At 36.5% G+C, this 20,629-nt stretch overlaps 1 protein-coding gene across 1 annotated transcript in view; it reads right to left on the bottom strand.

The window, feature by feature from the left end:
• The window catches only part of FMN2 (formin 2), a 153,436-nt gene that overhangs the window by 83,676 nt on the left and 49,131 nt on the right, over positions 1–20,629 (bottom strand). Inside the window, exons 6-8 of the mRNA XM_083856399.1 lie at positions 18,184–19,943; positions 16,993–17,137; positions 6,428–6,515 (exon numbers count right to left, since the gene is read on the bottom strand). Of these exons, the coding sequence (XP_083712525.1) occupies positions 6,428–6,515; positions 16,993–17,137; positions 18,184–19,943 (1,993 nt within the window). The remainder of the gene's footprint in view (positions 1–6,427; positions 6,516–16,992; positions 17,138–18,183; positions 19,944–20,629) is intronic.

The raw sequence follows: 20,629 nt of genomic DNA, 5'->3' as shown, positions 1-20,629 counted from the left end.
TGGTACTAATGCTAATAGTGCACATTTTGTTGCTTTTATGCTAAGGATTTTGTAATCATCTCTTTTCTGAGTGAGTACAGAGTACACGAATGAGAAATAACAGTACGGAGGGTTTTTTTTCTTTTGGGAGAGAAGAACATTCCTGAAACTTTTCTCTAACTTTCAAAGTTAGATCAGACTTGCAAGAAAAACCCCATGGTTTCAACTGAAACAACAGACAGACAATGCAGTTACATTTTCTTACAAAACTTCTCTATTAAATTACATTCATATGTTCTTAACAACAACAAAAATCTTTAATTATCCAAACTGTCCAATGTGGCAGTAATTAGTCTCTGCTTATTCAAATATTGTGAAGAAAACTCAATAATATTTTCCTCATTTAAAACCCTAAACTTATGTTCTTTAAAATGCATTTTGCATGATTGTAAAAAAATGTATAATTCTATAAATTTGTTTTTAAGTGTAAATTACAAAGAGATATATAACATAAAACATTCAGTTCATTTCTTGGTGATATTAATGTTTCTGTCCTTCATTATCTTGATATATTGTACAAATATTAAAAGAAAATTTGAATTGAAGTGATATTTTTCCATTAACAAGTGTTGCTATTGCTTTATTGACCTCTGGTCACTGTAAACTAAGTTTCAGAAGATCTTAAAAGATAGAAAGAGGACTAGAGGCATGGTTTAGATACTCAGGACTAGCTTTCAGGACCTTCACCCAAAGCTCAGGGGTTTATGCCACATCCATTGGAAACCCCACTGGAAACTCCACCTGTCTCCTTTGTTGTCCTTCCTCCCTAACTGTGTCTGACAGGAGTGGCCAGACAAGGGCTCCAAAATCACTGCTCAGTACAGAACACTGTGGGCATAGTAACAGCATCAAAGCAATACATATGTGTGACACTCTAATTTAACTCTAGCCTGTATTCTATAAAAATAATTTTGTATTTCATTGTTTTCCTTCCCAATAATTTCCCAATAGGAGCTTGTAAAGTAATTATAACTGAATAAAACATATAAGAATACAATCTAACAGCAGGCAGGATGTAATGAATATGGTAGCATAAAGTCAAGAAGAAATAGAGGAATAAGACTCAGAATTATCGTGTCAAATTTTGAGGAAGTGCTAGTACACAAGATGAAAAAACTGCTGAATTAAACCAATCTTTACTTGGGTGTGTCTCTGAGGGATCTAAATAGGTGTTGGAAGGGTTATCAGAGGGGAAGTTTAAACCGTAATCTGTTTGGGGTGTTTGCATGCACAATATTTGGTTAGGAAAAAAAGAGAAATATTTAAAGAATTTCAATTCTCTACTAGTACACCAGAAGTAACAGGTAAAGTTTCAGACTTTGTAATTAACCTGCACTGATTACAAGCACTTTATTTATCATTAATTTAATAAAGAAATACAGACTTGTCACCAGAAAAAAGGTCTGCATATCTTCCTACAGCAAACATTTTCCTCCATAACTTAAAAGGACATTTTCCCCCATAACTGAAATGGACAAAAATAACAATTTTGGGCAGCAGGTTTACTTACACTTTCTAGTGTAACAGTGACCAGATAATTTGATCCAATCATGTATTGTTTTGTCCCCAAAACCTGTTTAATCAGTAAGGTGTTTTTTAGGAAGGTACTGAAATATTTATGAAGAATGAGTACTCTAAGTTTCAAATGATTGTGCTTCTGCACACACATTGTTGTCAGGATAAATAATGCTCAGATCACCTCTGGACTCCATAAAATAAACTAAGCCTGAGTATTATTTTCCAGATGTTCAGCCATTCTTTCCTGATTGCTTTCCATTTAGAGCATCTCTTGGACCCAGACTACATGATAGTTCAATACATGAATAATTCCTGCTCAGAGCATTGAAATAATGCAGTGTAAGAGACATTTTATCATCCTTCTCTAGTGAAATAATTTAGTTAATCCTTTGACCGGATCTCTCCTTGCTCATCATTTCTACATGTCAGCATGAGTGGTCAACTAAGAAAACAAACCGAAGATTTTCTCTTGTTCTTTTGTCGCTAATAGTCAAATACTAAAAAATAAACATTTCTTTTTCTTACTAACATTTAAAGTATGTTCACTTCCTGCACATCTGTCTTGAATTCAGGGCAGAAGATATGTTTGTTGTTCAAAGTTGTACTGCTGTTAGCAGAACAAACTCTGCTGCAGATAAACCTTCCAGTAAAATAAGCTCAAATCCAGATTACAAGGTTGTTTTTTACCAGCCGTTAGGTGAATCTTACTGCCCTCTCTGTAATTGTTTTTCCTATTTTATTCTTTTTTGAGGCCTGTAATAGACAGTGTCTTGGCCTTCCCTTTCTTTTACCCCCTGAAGATATCAGAGTGGGACAGGTAGTTCCCTCAAATTCTGAATGCTACCAGTGTCTCAGGGGGGGGGGGGGGGGGTGGGGGGGTGGGGGGAAATGACTTATTAAATGAGGAAAATGAGAAGTCATCCAAAATTCAGAGGTAGAAGTCTCCAAACTACTTCCAACAGAGCCAGGGCAACCACAAGGTGCTATGCAAAATTTTACAGAAAAATAGTTAAGAGTATTGTAACAACACAGTCCCTGGCATGACATAGCTGGTTGAGAGAAACTTAAGGAATTGGAAAAGATAACAGGCAACTTCAAAAGACAAAGAACTGCATATGCAGTTTGAGAAACTTTTACTTTCAACATTTACAAGGCATACTTAGAACTAGGACAATTCTCATGTGCCAAGGAATAATTTCCATGTATTAAATAAATACTAGATTAAAATCTCACTGTGTAATAAATTTAATATTTAGCTGCACAAAATACCAAATCTGCTTTTTTTTCCTGGCCAACATCTTCAGTTTAATTTTTATCCTTCTATTTTTATACCCACAAGGAAGAACTTTTTGCTATTTTTACAGCACTTATTACAGAAGTAAACACAGAAGAAGATACACTGTTTCTTTATAAATAAGGAGACTGGGGAAGGCACTGACAAACTTATTATCTGCACCATTGCTGCATTTTCAAACAGTTGTTATATTTCAAGTGCTGACAGACAACTTGAACAAAGATACCTTATTTACAAGACACAATCCCTAAATGCAGACACAGGCTTAATGTGTAATTATATTTTAATATATAGGATGTTCATCATAGGTTACTCTATGCAGTTACACCAGAATCTTGTTGTATCCCCAATCTGAGCACACTTTGCATCTCTGAAATGTTAGGAACCGCCCCCCAAAATAATAATGTTAAACCCTGAGTCTTTTCTCTAGGAAGAAAATCTGAATTACAAAGGAAAAAGAGGTAAGAAGTGCTTGTTTGGCATTTTTCAAGTTTTTGCCACATCACGCAGCCAAATACAGCAATATTTCCAGTGGGAACATAATACTGGATAAAGGATATTTGCGGTATAGTGAAAATACAAGCAAGCAAAATGCCTGGATAAAGTGTTTTGCATAGTTGATAGATGATTGCAAAAAACCCAGGCATCAGTAAGACCTTGCATGAAATCAGAGAAACCACGAGTACTCATTTTTGTACTAATAAAAGAAAAAGGGCACTGCAACCAGAGACCCACATTTCTTAAAACATTTAAGAAATACTTTAACAACAAGTGCCTGGTCTGCATAAAGTAGTGAGAGTTCTGTTAGCAATTAGAATCTACTAAAAAAATCCCCACAACAACAAAAATTAACCTAGCAAACTTTGAAGCACTAGTAGAAAGACACAGTAGAGTTCAGAACAAATGTGCTCTGATTATTACAACTACTCCTTCCACACTGTAAAAATATTTTAAAAGCAGACTGGCTCTGGGCATTTGTCTTACTAAACCTATTTCCAAAGCTGGAAGCAGACAAATGCAATTCTACAAGCAGACAGTTAACAACCAAATAAAAAAAAAATCTATTTAAGATGTATTTCAATATACTGAGATCTTCTATTAAATGCCATACCTGATCAGATATGCAGACAATATTCTTGCAGACAGTATTTCATCATTATTTTGTATCTTAAAAAGTGAATAAAGCTACACCAAAAACACCAAACAAAGAACAAATGCTTTACTAGATATTAGATACAACATTTGACCAGATCTCAAGCTATTTTAAGGTTTTCGTCTAAACATGATATGACTTAAAACTTGAAATCCTAAATTTATTAGGTAGATTAGTACCCAGCATAATTGTTTTCCCTTCTGTTCATGTAGAACTTCAACATTTTGCAAAAGCATCAGAAAAATACAACACAGTAAGTAGTATGCAAAACAAGAAACAGAATATCACTCAGTACTGAAAGTTTCTCTCTCCTTCTGAGTGCCTTTCTGAGGCCAGTAAAAAAAAATAAAATTACATTTCTGTGATTTGCATGAACACTGCATCCTAAAAATATGCATTATATTTGATAGAGGGAATATTTACAAAAGAGCTGTAAGTTGGCTAGTACCAAAATTGTCAGGAGGAGGGTGGGGGAAAGTTTCATTTGACTGCATTCCTTATTTATGGAAAACAATCACTTGTATTGTACTGAGATATGTGTAAATTTACATGTCAATGTATATCAAGCATGGAAAAACCTCAAGACCACTACTAAAACTCTGGGCGAGGGGACAAAAAACACTGATCGCATTTTTTACTGTATTCGTTGTCATACAACTTAAATATTCATGTATAAAGATGCAAATGCATCAACAGACTATTTTTGTTAATGCAGGTACTTAATCATTATTTGAATTTTTGTTCATACATTCTTGTTAGTATGTTCAAATTGCAGCAGAAAACCCTAAATATTATAAAGGTTTTACATATTTTTGAGTGTTATTTTAATTAGGAATTAACAATGTGATAAAGGTAAAGTTAAATAGTTGGGGTTGTGATTCTATAATCTGTGTGTGGGCTCTATGGTTAGATCACTCAGAGGCCTCTGCATGGAGTGACTTCTTGGCAATATCTCTATTTTCCTTGCCCTCACCATGTAAATTTATTTCTTGCTTCTCACCACATTTTCTCCATGCCTATTTTATGTTCATTAAAATAAAATTTAAAAAAAAGAAAAAAGAAAGAAACAAAAAGAAAAGAAAAGAAAAAACCACAAAAACTTCTAGCACCAACCATTTTCATAAATTCCCGCACCAGAAAAAAATTCTCATGTTTGTTCAGTCATTTCTGCTCAGGAAGGGAATAAAAGAACTATTAAATTCCCTTTTGCAAAGACTTTTGGTTTTAGAAAACAGCTATTGAAAGAGGAATATACAAAATCTGCACACAGCTCTTAGATGATCATGTGTGCTTAATATTGTAATAGGATAAAGGTTAAGAATAATATTGTTTGACCCCTTCAACTACTGACATTCATGCCATGTTATTGTTAGTGTTGCATGTTAAGCAAGCAAATTTTCAATGAACTTGTGTTGGCTTTACCACAGACACAGATGTTAGGCGGACTCCTTTTTTCATAAGGTTCTCATTATTAACTGAAACCAAGTTGAATATTTGACTGAAGGAAAGGACCATATCATTGTTTTCAGATTTTGCTCTATGACTTAACTGAACTACATCTGCCAGCTTTGGAAATACCAAGTACTTCTTGGCGCCAGTACTGGCGCCTTGCTCTATGACTACCATCTTAAGCGCTTCAGCTTGAGGAAGTCTAGTAACCATCAAAACAGTTTAATAAAACCTTAAAACTGTGATTACGAGTTACTCACTAGCTGACAGTGCTCTCAAATTTGTCCTATTTATGAATAATTTTGCAAAATAAGCAACTCATAGTAAACTGAATGCATGGCTGTAAATATGTAGCCTAGAAAGTTCACAAGATGTTTTTGTGATTTATGAAGTCTGTGTTATACTTGAAACCACATTTATTTAATAGATAGGCTGGCACTTCACAGGATAATTCAATCTGCTTCAAATCTATCCAAAGCCTTTGGGAAACATAAGGGATGCTCTGAATATAAATGCAATTCCACTTTTCACCTTTTTGCACTACTGTCTCTTAGCATAAATGTGAAAAGTATTACACTCCCCTAAAAGATCTCACTTTGGAAAAAATGCTGTTGAAGATGAAAGAAGGCCACAGTTTGTGCTAACCCAAATATAGGAACTATTTTATAAAACAAATAAATTAAGCATTATAATTCACTTTTCTGGATATGTCCCAAGGTTATCTGAATTAAAATAAACAAAACATCATTCTTTCTTCCTTAAAAAGACCGAAAATCAAAGTGTCTATATTATATACCACTTATACAGTTGATGCTGAAAGGGGAATATAAATGCCAAAACAAGCTATTTTCAGAAAAAATAGTGCAAAAAAGGCCTCATATGAATTTAAATTTTATATCAAATTATAAAAATATTTAGCATTTCCAGATAATTAATTATGTGATCTGAGAATAACCAATAGTTATTTCACTTACCATGCTGAATGTCCTTCATGTCTAAATGAAGGCTAGACATTAATATTCCAACAGCTTGAGATCTTTTGTTACTTAACAGCTTGACAACCTGCCAAAAGAAACAGAAGTATTATTATATTATGGAGGATAATATACAAGACATTTTGCATTACTAATGACATATTCAAGAAACAGTTCTTTGTAGTCTATATACATATCCAAAAATGAGCAAATTTATTATTTTTAAAGTTTGCTTCTGCTGTATAAATCCATTACAAGTGTATGTAACTTCATCACCTAGTTGAATTTAATCCTAAAAGAGTCACTATAAAGGTTCCTCTAGTCTTCCTTCTTCATTAGGATGCACACTTTACTTCACACTGATGTTACTAAGTGTATGAAACATGCTGTCAAATAAAAAAATTCCAACTGTGTCTATCTTGGAATTGCTTTGGTTTCGAAAACCACACAATGATTTCCATCTTTGATGTAAGCTAAAACTGTGAGAATTTGTATTTTATTTGAATGTTTGACGTAGTAGGCGCCAATTTGAATTTTATTTTAAAATCAAAATAACCACGTACACATTGGGGTTTCCTTTGATCACTTGAAGGATTCTAAAAGGTCAGAAAGCTTTTTTGTTTTCAAAATAGAAAAAATCCAAAATCATGCCATCAAAATTACTTGCTTTAGGGGGTTAAATTCAGTGATTAAAATAGACTTTCATGCATGTCAATTTTGCAAGCATAAAAGCAGTGTGTAATTCACAGACTATCTTACATTGGGCTCCAAGTTGTTTGAATTCAACTTGACAATGTAAATTCCATATCATTGTTAGGAGAAAGAAGTAATTCCAGAAAAGGACTCTTATCTGTATAACAACATGATTCTAGATGAAATAATTTTCAATGCTGGGATTCAACCATTGCAAAGAAGAAAGCGGTTAATATTTACTCTGTATAGGTTGCTGAGTTTTAAACTGTACTAAATGCACTGATGAAAACCTTTGTGAGTCATTTGGAGGAAAAAAGAAAAGACAGAATAATTAAAACTGTTAGTTCGTGTCAGGAAGCATATACATATTTTTTGAAGCTACACTGCTATCGTTGTAGCACCAAGAGGCTGTGTTATCTACAGCTATAGTGGCAAACTTATTTAAAAATTGATTAATAGAAAAGATATTAGAAAAAGTAGAATTAAGTTATCCAGAGTAAGCAATTTCATGATCCAATTCACATCTTAAAAATTCAAAAAAGTACCCAGAAGATGTTTGCCGTGTGATTCTGATTCATTGCCAACTTTGATTCACTTACATTTTCAGATACAGGTCAGTACACTGATGTTTGAATAGAAGAAGAGAAGGAAAAACCTGACCCTGAACTCTGCCACTGGAACTACTTAGGAAAGGAAATTTGAGAAACTCATTGTACTTACAGTATAGGTTTTCTGAGGATGTGGTTGGCTGGCCAACTGTTTAGTTTTATTTTTTTCCCTTCTTAAATCTTCATAACCATTGATTATGAAGATATTTCATCCCCTTTTACTCAAAGATGCCAAACTATCTGCAGTGGAGTAAAAATACACTGCAGAAGCTGTAGAAGCCCTGAAGATAAGGGGCTAACGTCTGTGTCTCAAACATGAACAGCCAGATCGCTGTGCGGCCAACCAAGGATCCTTGGTAATAACATGCTGTGAGAAGTAACAGGATGTGGCTGGAGAAGGGGGCCCTATGGGGGTAGGGCAGCAATTTTCTGAGACAGAAATCCTTGGTCTTTCTCCTAGAGATATGCACAGCATGGTACAGTGCACATGCAGGAATGAGGGCGACAAAAAGTATTGCTGACCAAAAGCCAACTCAGCAGAGAGGGATCAAGACACCAGAGATGCCCTGAAGCCCTCTAACCCATTTCCAGAAAGGTCTAGAGGAATGAACTGTGCATGATAACTCATTTACATAAAAAGCAGGAAACTTATCTCCAGAGCAGTGAAAACTTACCTATAAATAGGTACCCCCATGCAGCTCAGGTATACATGCTCCAGGACTCTGGACATCCCATTAGCTGTGTTGACACTGGAGCAAGGACTAAGTGATCTTTCTCCCTCCCTCTCTCCAATTTTTCTCACTCTACCTCTTTATTCAAAACCCACCACTGTGTGCTTATACTGGACAATAATGGAATAACATATCAATTTCCATGACAACGATATAATTTGCTAATAAAACTTTGTAAGCTTTTACAGACCTCCTGACTTATGTCATTCCTTTTTGACCATGAGCATTTGCACACCTGTGTATTCCTCTTCCCTTTTGGGGTGGGATGCCTCAACAGCAAAAATACTGCTCAGTAACCAAAAATTTTAACATTGGAATACAAGTATGTCATAACCGATGTTTACAAGGTTAAAGACCTAAATTCAAGGCATGGCTACTGACATCACCTGTCCAAAATTAACAAGAAATTCCTATGTAACTTTTAATCCATTTAATATGCTATTAGGAATTTAGAAGTGAAGTCAAATGGACTGAAATAGGATAGGATAGTAAGATTTTTCTGAATTTAAATGTAAAACTAATTAATTCAGAAAAATACAATTAGGATAACCTACACTAGTCTTCTAATGGGCTATAATAATGCTAAATATTTTTTTTCAGTGGAAGAAAAATTTCTTTCAAGCCTGGAACTGAGATAAAGGTGGGTCAATATGAGATTTTCTTCTTATAAAGAGAATCTGTTACCAATTTTTTTCTTTGCAGCTACAAAAGGATAGCCAAGTAAAGTAGATCTCAGGTAGAAAGGTATAGACCAAATCTTTCTAACAATTAAGTTGCAACCTGTAATAGCAACCAAACAAGTATCTTGCATTCTTCTAGTTAAAAAAAAAAATTCTTTCAAAAAGAACAGAATTTCTTCGACTGATGTTGCTACGAAACCATACTTGCAGGAAAGGCAGAGCCACAAAAGAAACAATACAATATGCTACATAAAAAAAGTTCAAACACTTCACCCTAAAGTTGTGTATTCAAACAACATTGAAAAAGAAAAATGAATTTGGTAAAGATGATGTTGGGGGAACTGTTGGTTTCAGCTCCTATAATTATTTCTCACGTCTGAAACATCTTGTATTAGCAGCATAACTAACTTGCTGGTGTCAGCGTATAGTGGGAGTCCTTTGTCGCCTTTATTTTGAACTAGAAAACCATACCAAAGCTGAGAAAGTGAATTAAAAATCAAATGCAAGCTCATCGCAAAAGTGCTATCAGAAAACAACAATAGTTACACAAACAGGCAAGAGCTTATCTGAAGTAAGCTTGTACATTTTCTGTCCTTCAGATTCTGCAAAAATGGAGTAGAAATGAATCTGATGCAGGATACTATCTAATCCAGGAGTAAAACAAAACATAAGAAGAAAATTGAGAGTAAAATAGCTTTGTGATGTGTTCTTACACACACACACAAAAAAAAATTACAATTGCATGCAGGTGTGAATATACCTAGAACCAACTTGACCTTTCCAAAGGAAGCCAAACTACCCTGTTCCCTCTTGGAGGCCCAAAGAACAGGGATGAGTTTGAGTCTGTTCTTTGGAATCTCTCACTTCTAATTCATCACCCATGTACTATTTATTATATTTGCTTCAGATTGTGAAATCCCAGTTTGTATCTTTCATCAGAATTCTAAAGCTCAGAGACCTACTAAGATCAGACTTACAGATACAACAAGGGGATCAACACTAGAGGAAAAAAGGAAGCAGATAAATTAACTCTGCTGTTGTCATGCAGGCTAGAACATGATTCCTGTCCAGGGAGCAGGACCAAACTTAATGACCTAATAGATCCTTTCAAGTCCTGGCTTAAAGTTAGCAGGAAAAAGAAGTTGCTTTTTCTGAAAGTGAGTTGATAGACAGGAGAATAGCTAATTGTTGAGTGCCACATCTTGACAGTGATTACAAGCTAAACAAAACAATAAAACTACTGTCCACATGAAGAACAAGTTATCTTTGCTGCCAAAACTCTGAACCATGATGATATCAAAAGGATGATAAGGAGCATGACTGTCAGGTGAATGAGTGCAGAACTGTAATAGATAAAGCAGTTTCACATAGCAGCTACCAACTTTCTCTAGTTTCGTTTAAAATGTAGAGTTTATGTCAACTTTCATACTAATCTCTATTATGCAGTTCATTCCCATTTCAGTCAATTGCATGAATACTAGAGTTTCCTCCAATAGAAAGGAAGTAACAATAAAACACTAATTCAGAAAATATGAATATTAGCATAAATGCCTAAAGCAATTCCCACATTTAAAAGTAAAACAATAAAATAAATCAGCTGCATAGTCTGGGCCTACAGGCTACAGACAAGTGACGCCATTTAAAGGCAGAACAACAAAAGTTCGATAAATCCAATCTCTACAAGATCTAAAGCCTCAGACACAATACACAGCTCCTTTTTAGTCTGGATTCTGGAACTCCACTTTAAACAAATTTTTAAAAAAATAAATAAAAAAGGAAGCTAGAGATATTATCTGCAGCCTAAAGTCTAGGACAAACTTTCTAATTGTTGAGTGGTCCTCATTGTTGAGCAGCAAACAAACTACATGCCAAATTTGTTCCTGATTGTTTAGCACAAGCAAAAACAGTCAAAGAGATATTTAGTTGAAAGGTAATGCAAGACACATGTTTGATGAGAACCCCTAAGCAAAAAATATGAGGATTCCTTTTCCTCAGAATAATATTTAGTTAATGCATGGAATTTTTCAATGCATCTTGCTTTCTGTTTCTGATTTTGAGCATTTAGAAAAGTTATCCCGAAGTTTTCACTGGTTAAGAAAAAACTACTGTACATTACACAAAATCACATGGAGGAAACCCCACTTTACAAAGACCTTTTGCTCATACATGTGGCAGGGAAGAGGCAGAAACAACAAAGTTCCAAATAAAACATTAAGAGACAGGATCAGGGCAGTAACGCAGCCACCTTCTCACCAGGCATTGTGACAGGAAGGCTTTTCTGCAAATTCAAGTGCATTCCAAGTGTATAACGGGCAATCACAGAAGTGAACCCATCATATCTTTCCCATTTATATCCTTCTTATAGGTATAACAGAATAATATACTCTTACAGGTGGGGGGGTTTATGTGCGCTGTTAGTTAACCTTTTGTTTGCCTCTTTTTGAAGGTAAATTCAGAAGTAACTTCTGGCTAGTAATGGCAACTGTGAGAGTGGAAACAGGGACTACTTCAAGTAATGTGGTCACTTTCTTGTAGGAGATCAAAAACTTTTCTGTAATATCTACAAAAAAATCCTTAACCCCCAAAAACCAACACCCAGTCCCAGCTGTCTAACAATGTGTCCATGCTGATGGGATATAATGATTTAACTGAATTTACAGAGCATCAGTAACAAAAGCATAATTTTCAGCATCTCTCTGTCTCCTATCCTAACCAAAATGGAAAATCCCCTCTGGAAATGAGTTAGTTTCTTTACCCACTGAAGAACTCCATAATCTATATCTTTCTCTTTCTCATATATTTTTAGATGCAAGTTATTGACATGTTATGCAAATTAGTGGAGTCAAGTAGCCATGTCTGAAACTTTATGCTTGAGGGTAGTGATGAAACATAATATTTACTTTTCATACATTTTCTTTATTACCCTGTTGTGTTATTTCATAGATAAAGCTTTTACCAATATGGATGAAAAACAATTTTTGTGCTGTTGTAGCACTAAAATGGCACTGTTGGACATTAACATCATGAAATTATTACTATAGGAGTTATCTTTTACTGAGAGATTGCTCTCTCAGTTAATATTAATCATTTATGACATTAGGTGAAAAAATAATTAGATTGGTTTAATTAAGTTAGAAACTAGTTAAGTTAGATAAGCATTGTGTTCCTCAACAGAAGGCTGAGCAATAGTAAAATGTCCTTTACTAAAGACAAGAACCACATTCTAACTACTATAAGGACTAGAGTAGCATTTCATTTCCAGAAGTATTCTCTTCCTGCAGCTTCTGTCCAACTTTAAATTCAAATATCCTGAAATCATAATCTAAACTGTTTCATTAACACATCTTTATGGACCTAAGGCTTTTGAAACCAAATGAAATTCTAGCAACCTACTATTGCTATTCTGGGGTGGAAACAGAGTTTAAAATCTTAATGTCAATAGATTCATAGTGGACTTTCCACATGAGAAAATCTTTAACCGTTTTTCATTTACATGATAGATTATAAGCACATGGCCTGTGACTGAAAAGTTCATTGCAGTTACTTCAATAATATTTTCCAAAGTACAGTTAGAGGATTACCAGTAAAGTTTCTAAAAGGATAGTTGAAAGGTTAGGAAAGTAACCTATGCACGTCAGCTCAGTCCATTCTATATCCTTGTTATGCCAACTGCTATAAAGGTTTTCTGATTATGTACCATTTTTCCACTGAACCCTTTCAATGTACACTGGCCAATGTTTCCCATGCAAGTGTATTCTTAATATTGCATTTACCATAATTCTTGAGTATGTGGCCTCAATCATGAGATAATTTTCTTCTTGTTTTACTAATTAATTAATGTTTTAAGTCATGCAACAACTGCTATAAAGTTATTTTTGACACAGGTAACAGCTTAATTTAATAAGTAATCATTACAGACTGTGCTCATTCCATGCAGATGACACAAGCTATGGAAAGGGTTCTGTGAAAAAGACTACCCAGTCACATAATAAAAAGTAGTATTGTAACTACATGGCCCAGCTGAAGAAGAGACAAGAGTGAGTTTTAGCCTCTGCTTGGGTCAAACAGCATAGGTTTGATGAGATTGACAATTTGGTTTAAAGGATCATCCAGGTTAAAAACACCCCAGTCTCATAAAAAGTTTCTGAGTGAAATTACTTCAGACAGAATAAGAAGTGACACAGAACCACAGCTAACATGCTCTGTATTTTCAGCTGTCAGATCTCTTCAGTTATTTACTCCTTTCCCAGTTACTTTTCTTAATCTTCCTTTGTCTCTCTCCTTTGGGCTCCAGTTTTCCAAACTACTAGTAAAAAGTCAGAAAAAAAATCTTCAGGATTATACCTGAGCAGTATTATACCCTCCTAAGCAACAGGAACAAACCTATAACCTGTAGAGTGTCAAATTCAAGACACCCTTTATACAACTAAAAATATATACAATAAAATTTCTCCATTATTCATAAGTCTATGAAACTATGCCGACATGAGCAGAAACAGACCTTGTTTCCTTTCTTAACATCGGCAAAATGAAAGAGACACAAATTGGGGGGGAAAAAGCTCAACCCAACAAAACTTGCAGTCTAAAGAGCTAGATTTTGGCAATGCTATAATAGGGATTTCTAATGAAAGTCAGACCACTTTAATAGGTAGCAATGGCAGCCCCACCTACAATATAGCCTATAAAGTACTTTCTTTGAAGATTTAGTAGGCATTCTCATTGAGTGAGCCTGCACACATTTACAGCAGCTGAGAATTTGATATATATGCATTAATAGACCAAAATAAATCACAGTTTTTGCCATAGCACCAAATAAGAGGTGGTGAGAATAAAATCAGCTGCATTCACAAATAAATAATGACACTTCATTCTTTCTTTAAAGTTCTGGAATGGATTTTAATGCAGCCTTCATCCAATGCTAGGTGTAATATTGAATTTTTTAAAAGTGTTAGAGATTTATATTGTATTATTTGCAGATGATCATTCTGGGAAAACAATTACAACCAATAGTTGGGTAGGGTGAAACTAACTCATTCATTAACAAAAAAAACCCCAATCAACCCAGAGCAATAAGAATAATTTTACCACTTAAAAAGTGCTCACTATTCAGAAATAATTATATCATGCATGTCTATATACATACACAACAAACATATGCATACACTCTGGCTTAGAGAATGAAAGCTCTGTGTGCAGAATAGGAGTGTACTTCATAATCATTAATCTTTCACCCACTAAAACATCCCAAAACTATCAAAACTTTCTACAGATTAGCTAGAATTCTCCCTCTTGCCCTGTGCAAAAATACTTTTTTATTTTAGCTTGCAATAAAAGCAGTTTAATTAAAATCATATGTTTATACAGAGTACCAAATACTTTATACACTTGAAAATTATCTGTACATTTTTTCATGACTACTATTTTCCAGTGTAGCCAGTACTTTACATCCAATCCCTCTAAGCAATGCATTCACTCAGCAGACCCTGCACATCAACCAAAGCAGCAAAACCAATTGCTAGACAAGAGCTTTTCTGGAAAGCAGCAGTGAGGGTCTTGGTTCTGCGCTGTACAGTGCTTCTTTACAGTTCAACAGGTGACAAAACACATCTGCTTTTCATAGCATGTCCCTGTAAAAATCACTACAGAAACACCATTTGTAAGATCTTTACAACACCCATAGCTATCATAGAAGCCCTGTAAGTCAGTAACCACTTAAACAGCACTTGGTGCTCCCCATAAAAAACATACTTGTGGAATTACGGCCATGCTTTCTCCCAAATAACTGTTTCTTCTCCTAAACATGGGTATGCTTCATTATCCAAGTGTTTACTGCAGTGTAAATTAAGAGAATTCTAAAAATGAAGTCCTGCATTCCAAATTGCTGAGAGGGCGTATGTGGAATATATTTGTGAAGCTGTTCTATTTCAGTTGTCTTACGGCAGTACTCTGAAAAGTACTGGATTCTTACACATGGGTATTTAACTCCAACATCTGCAGTAAAAGATAGCTCTAACCATAGTTCTAATGAAAGCCTGGTTATCTGTTTAGTCAATCTTTTCTCCCCAGATACTACAATTCCACAAGCCAGACTTCTCTATTAAGCAATTTCTTTTTATTTTTGAGAGCAGTTTGATTATCAGAGGAAGAGAAACAGAATTCTCTTCTGAGAATTAAGGTGGGTCACAGGAATATTTGTCCTAGGTACAGCAACTACTTTGATTACCTTAAACTTCTGTGTGGAAATTTGTCAGAAAAAACTTGTTATTTTCAAAGAAGTTAAGAACAATCAGTTGCATTTGCTATCTTTTTTTTTAATTTACTGACAAAGCATCTAAATTTATTGCAAGAAAAATAATTATTTAGTATTACAATCCACAGCTAATGTTTATTCATAATCACTATCTGTCTTTAAGCTCTCTTTGTGTTACAGAGGTAAGCAGTCATGCTTTCTACTCTGTTGAGAGATTTTCATCACCAAATGTTATGAAATATGCAGGGACACACAGCATCACTTTTCCATTTCTTTTTTTTTTACTTAAACAACTATGATAGTAATTAAGCTAAGAATAATCGTCAACAACTAGCTTTTTCTAAAAGGAGGAAAGAGGAGCAAAGGTCTTGCACTTTGGAGATTTACTGCAGGACAGCAAGATAGCAACAGAAGCTTACGCTTTCTCCCATCCCATTTAGTACAGGCCTAGGTGCATCACAGTGGTATGTGTGTTTGCACTATCCTTCCCATCCATCCAGAGAGGTTTTATCCAACACTTTGGGATAATCATCCTAACTTCATTGCCAGTTCTGTTGCCTGCTGCAAGTTTTGTTGTCAGCACTGCAAAGCACCTGGCCAAAATGTGTCTATGAGGGAAAGATCTGCAGAACCAAGAAGTGGAGAACTAACAGGACATATTCAGATATAAGGCCTAGTGAGTAGAGATTTTAGAGTCTCACTTTGGATCCCATGTGGAATAAAGTCTTGTATAGCACTAACCTGCATGTCAAATGATGATGCGAAGAACTGCCTAGCTTTGAATTGAGTACGGGAATATGAAACCAAGATAAAACAAGAACTTTAACTGCTTTTTAGGAACCCACAGACCATCCCCCTCTCTGACTTGAAAGTTTAATTGAAAATTACTTCGCATACAACCACAATTTGATTTTTACACAGATACCAAGAAGATTACAGCCAAATAGTGATGTAAACATTCAGATTCAATTATTTTACTCTGGGGTTTAAACTGCTGCATTTTAAAGTATTCTTCCCATTTTTATTATATTGAACACCGTTCTGTCTCAAGAAACCGGTTTGATTAATGTTGGATTTTTCCCAGCTGTGCTTGTCATTTATTGTCTGTATAAACTTCATATTCTTTATATACATAAACACAACAAAAACTTAAAACCATTCTGATTGGTATAACACTAGGAATTAGATTCTGAAGCATAATTTTTCTCTGAAGTCATGGTACTTCATATGCAACTCATTATTTAATGTATAAAATTAATCAGAATAATATATATACTACTCCTTGCACATCTGCAGTCAATTTCAAAGCATCATATATGCACCTAATTATTTTAATATTATTTTTGTTAAAGTGGATAAAGCAAAGATATTTTTAAGAAAATACATACTTGAAAAGTAATTTATGAAAAAAGCAATCTTCAGCCTTTAACATGTACAGCTTTGAAATCCATCCTACATTCTCTCCTTTTCTTATTTTTCTATAGTGTGTATTTATATATGGTAACAATTCCACACCAGACATAATTCATCTCAGCTGCATGCAAAAATCTGCCTTTATGTAAAAAACAGCCTAGAAAAAATTTGAAATTAAATGAGTACTCACTTGTTTAGTCTTTGTTTTTGTAATGGTGTCCGAAATGGGTTTCTTCCTCTCTTTAACAGCTGTTTTAGAAAACAGTTCTTCAAACTCATGATAATCTATGGAAGGCTCTTCAATTTTTTCCCACACAAGTGAAGCACTAGAATCTCTAAAGTTAAGCAAAAGACCTATGTAGGGCAATGTCAAACTAAATAATGTCACAAATGGAGGAATTAAAAAAATTAAATAGCAGTAATTTAAAAGTTGTTGCCTAAATTTGACTAGCAGCATTTTGATAAGAACTACTGTTGATTCTTCCTCATACTTTGGGATTTTCTTCTTTTTTCACTTGTGATATGGTCCGGCTTATTTATATTCATCCACTCTACATGCATAGCAATAAAAATAGGCTGCATGTAGGCTATAAAATGTACAGACATGGACAGGAAAAGAAATAGAAGTAGACAGTTATTTACAGACCACCTGTGTGACAGTGGCAAGAACTTGAAAAGAAAGAATAAATTTATCATTAAATGCCAGCAGAGGGGTTTTATAATTACTACTTAAAGATATAAGGAAAATATTTATAAGGAAACTTTTTTCATGACCAGTAATGATCTTTTACAAACAAAAACCCCAAAAAACATCAACAACTGGAACCAAGTCATATCAAAGTAAGGGCTATCAGAATCTCTTTATGCAAATAAATTGCAGACTGGATCTGAGTCTGCTGAGTGTACAAGGTGAAAAAAAAAAAAAAAGTATTTCTAAGTTACTGAGGAAAGGAAAGAGAAGGATAGAATATGTTCAGCATACGTTCATCTAGAAGGAAGACATTACCAAAACTTGCAAGCTGCTACAGAGACCAATGATGCTTGGAAATTTGAGGGGAAACACAAATATGTTATTTTGAAAAACATTTCACAGAACACTTGGTGGCACACCATCACTGCCGGATCTCTGATCTACATGTGATACGTAGCCCCAAAGGACTCTGAAAACGCTACCATCAAAGAGCTTCCATGCGCAAATAACTTTTGCGCACTTTAAAGAAAACGGGCGCCCAATTTACATACCCAACTACACATAAAATCCTGTTTGCACTGATGTTCTCACAAAGACCTATCTAGCAGGAAAGAGTTTTGCTAATGACAAACAATACTATCAAGACAGCCATAAAGCAAAACCATCATTTTACACAATCCTATGACTTACCTTTTACTGTGGAGCTGAATTCTTGTCCAGTAAAGAGGCTTCATTGGCCGAGAAGGCTCTATCACCTGTTTCCTGCTCCCTTTCTCCTGGTTCATCCCCATTGCAAATAAACCAGATGGTAATGGAGGAGGAAGAAAACCCTGTGGGACTGCCAGGTAGCTGCCACCGTGGACTGATGCTGGAAGGGGTGGTGCACTTCCAGGCAATAGTGGTGGGGCTGGAGGAGGCATCCCCAACCCAGGCAAAGGAGGGGGTGGTGGAGGGACACCAGCACCAGGCAGAGGTGGTGGAGGGGGCACAGCTACACCGGGCAGAGGTGGTGGAGGGGGCACAGCTGCACCAGGCAGAGGTGGTGGAGGGGGCACACCTACACCAGGTAGAGGTGGTGGTGGAGGGGGCACAGCTGCACCAGGCAAAGGAGGGGGTGGTGGAGGGGGCACAGCTGCACCAGGTAGAGGTGGTGGTGGAGGGGGCACAGCTGCACCAGGTAGAGGTGGTGGTGGAGGGGGCACAGCTGCACCAGGCAAAGGAGGGGGTGGTGGAGGGGGCACACCTACACCAGGTAGAGGGGGTGGTGGAGGGACACCAGCACCAGGCAGAGGTGGTGGAGGGGGAACAGCTGCACCAGGCAGAGGGGGTGGTGGAGGAGGAGGGGGTGGAATGCCCCCTCCAGGCAGAGGTGGGGGAGGTGGTGGCAGTCCTGCTCCAGGAAGTGGTGGTGCTGGCGGTGGCAATCCCAGGCCGGGGAGAGGAGGAGGTGGAGGAGGGACAGCAGCTCCAGGTAAAGGTGGTGGTGGAGGTGGGATACCCCAGCCAGGCAGAGGAGATGGGACTCCTGCTCCCGGCAAAGGTGGTGGTAGAGGTGGTGGAGGGAATCCAGGACATGGTAGGGGAGGAGCAGGAGGCAGCATTGGTATCTCCCCACTTGGCAAATGTGGAGGAGGAGGAAGAGGTGACATCACGGCACCTGGGAAAGAGTGGTCCAGGTGTGTCACTGCTGAGACAGCAGAAGGAAGTCCTGAGCCAGGAAGGGGTGGTGGCGGTGGTATTCCTGCCATAGACATGGGAGTAACAAAGGAATGGCCATGTGCTCCAGACAGGGGGGCAACCTGTTCAGTCGCTGGCAGTGATGGGGGAATGCTACATATGGGCTCTGAGGGCAAGGAAGGGGGATGTTCACTACAAGTTATATCTACAGTACTTAGAGGCTGATGGGAAACTTGTGTTTCAGTCTCTCTTTCAAGTGCAAGGGACAAATCAACTTTGGGTCCTGGAAGAGGTGACTGCGGTATACTCTGTACTGATTGGCTTGCATCCAGTGGCACTGAGATTAGCTTCGGTGACAGAATTAAGGAGATTTCAGAACAAAATGTGGGCTGTAGTTCTAGAGCTGGCAATGTCTGAGTAGGCCCCTCACTTTTGCCCCCTTGTAAGTGCGGTGGTGGGGGTGGCTGTGGCAGTGCACTGGCTGAAGGCATTGTATGTGTTAAATAATCCTCTGTTGGTGATGTTTGTACAGATCTCGCCTGTGACACAGTCCTGGGTGTGGTCTCCTCTTCATTCCTTTGAAGAGTCACACTGCTGAGTTCCCCAGAGTCTGCATGTGCGTGCTCATTTTCCTGCTCCCTCCCAGCAGTCTGTACCTCTGCAGCAGGAAACTGTTTCTCTAGTTCTGCAATTTTTGTCCTCAGATCCTCAATAGTTTGCTCAAGTTGTTGGATGACACTGGCACGCTCTTCAGATTTCACCTCAAAATCATCCTTTCAAAGAAAACAAATAATAAGCTCAAAAGAGGGTAACATTCATCACCATATAAAAAAATTAAGTTTAGATCAAGAATATTGAATCAAGAATACTAGTATTCAAGAGGTTAAAAAATAAGCTAGTTATGTCAAGGCTTAAAAGTGAGGAATCACTTTGGCTAGCTACATTTTTAGTGGAAGAAGAGAGTTTAGGAAAATTACTTACTTCAGTATGACACTACCTTCATCATTAGAAGCATATTTTAGACCATGATTATACTTGTGTCAAAAGCAAAAATCAGTAGTAACCCCTCCCTCCCTGCAAATATCCTGACTGAGAAAACAACCAACCACTGAGCTCAAGTACTGGAAGTATTTGCCTACACGTGACTATGAAGACATGGTGGTAGGAGGGCTCAGCATTACTTTAATTTTGTTAATTGAAAAAATGTTAAGTGTTTCTTTAAAGGGATGCACCATATATAACAGACTCAACATAATATTGACCACTGCATTTCAATATACACCTTAATGATAAAACACAGATCAGGAATGCAGACCACTACAAACACTATCTTTTGGAAAACAGCTGAATCTCAGAACAGAATAATTATGCTTTTCTCCAGACAGCATGACTAGTGAAGAAAAGAAGCAAGAAAAAACTAAGGGAGAACTTTCATCTTACCCCAAATTTGTAACTCCTC

Source organism: Zosterops lateralis (genome assembly GCF_965231275.1).
Source record: "Zosterops lateralis genome assembly, chromosome: 3".
NCBI classification, from domain to species: domain Eukaryota; kingdom Metazoa; phylum Chordata; class Aves; order Passeriformes; family Zosteropidae; genus Zosterops; species Zosterops lateralis.
The sequence above is the reverse complement of the archived record's forward strand: the minus strand, read 5'-3'. Positions and strand labels throughout refer to the sequence as shown.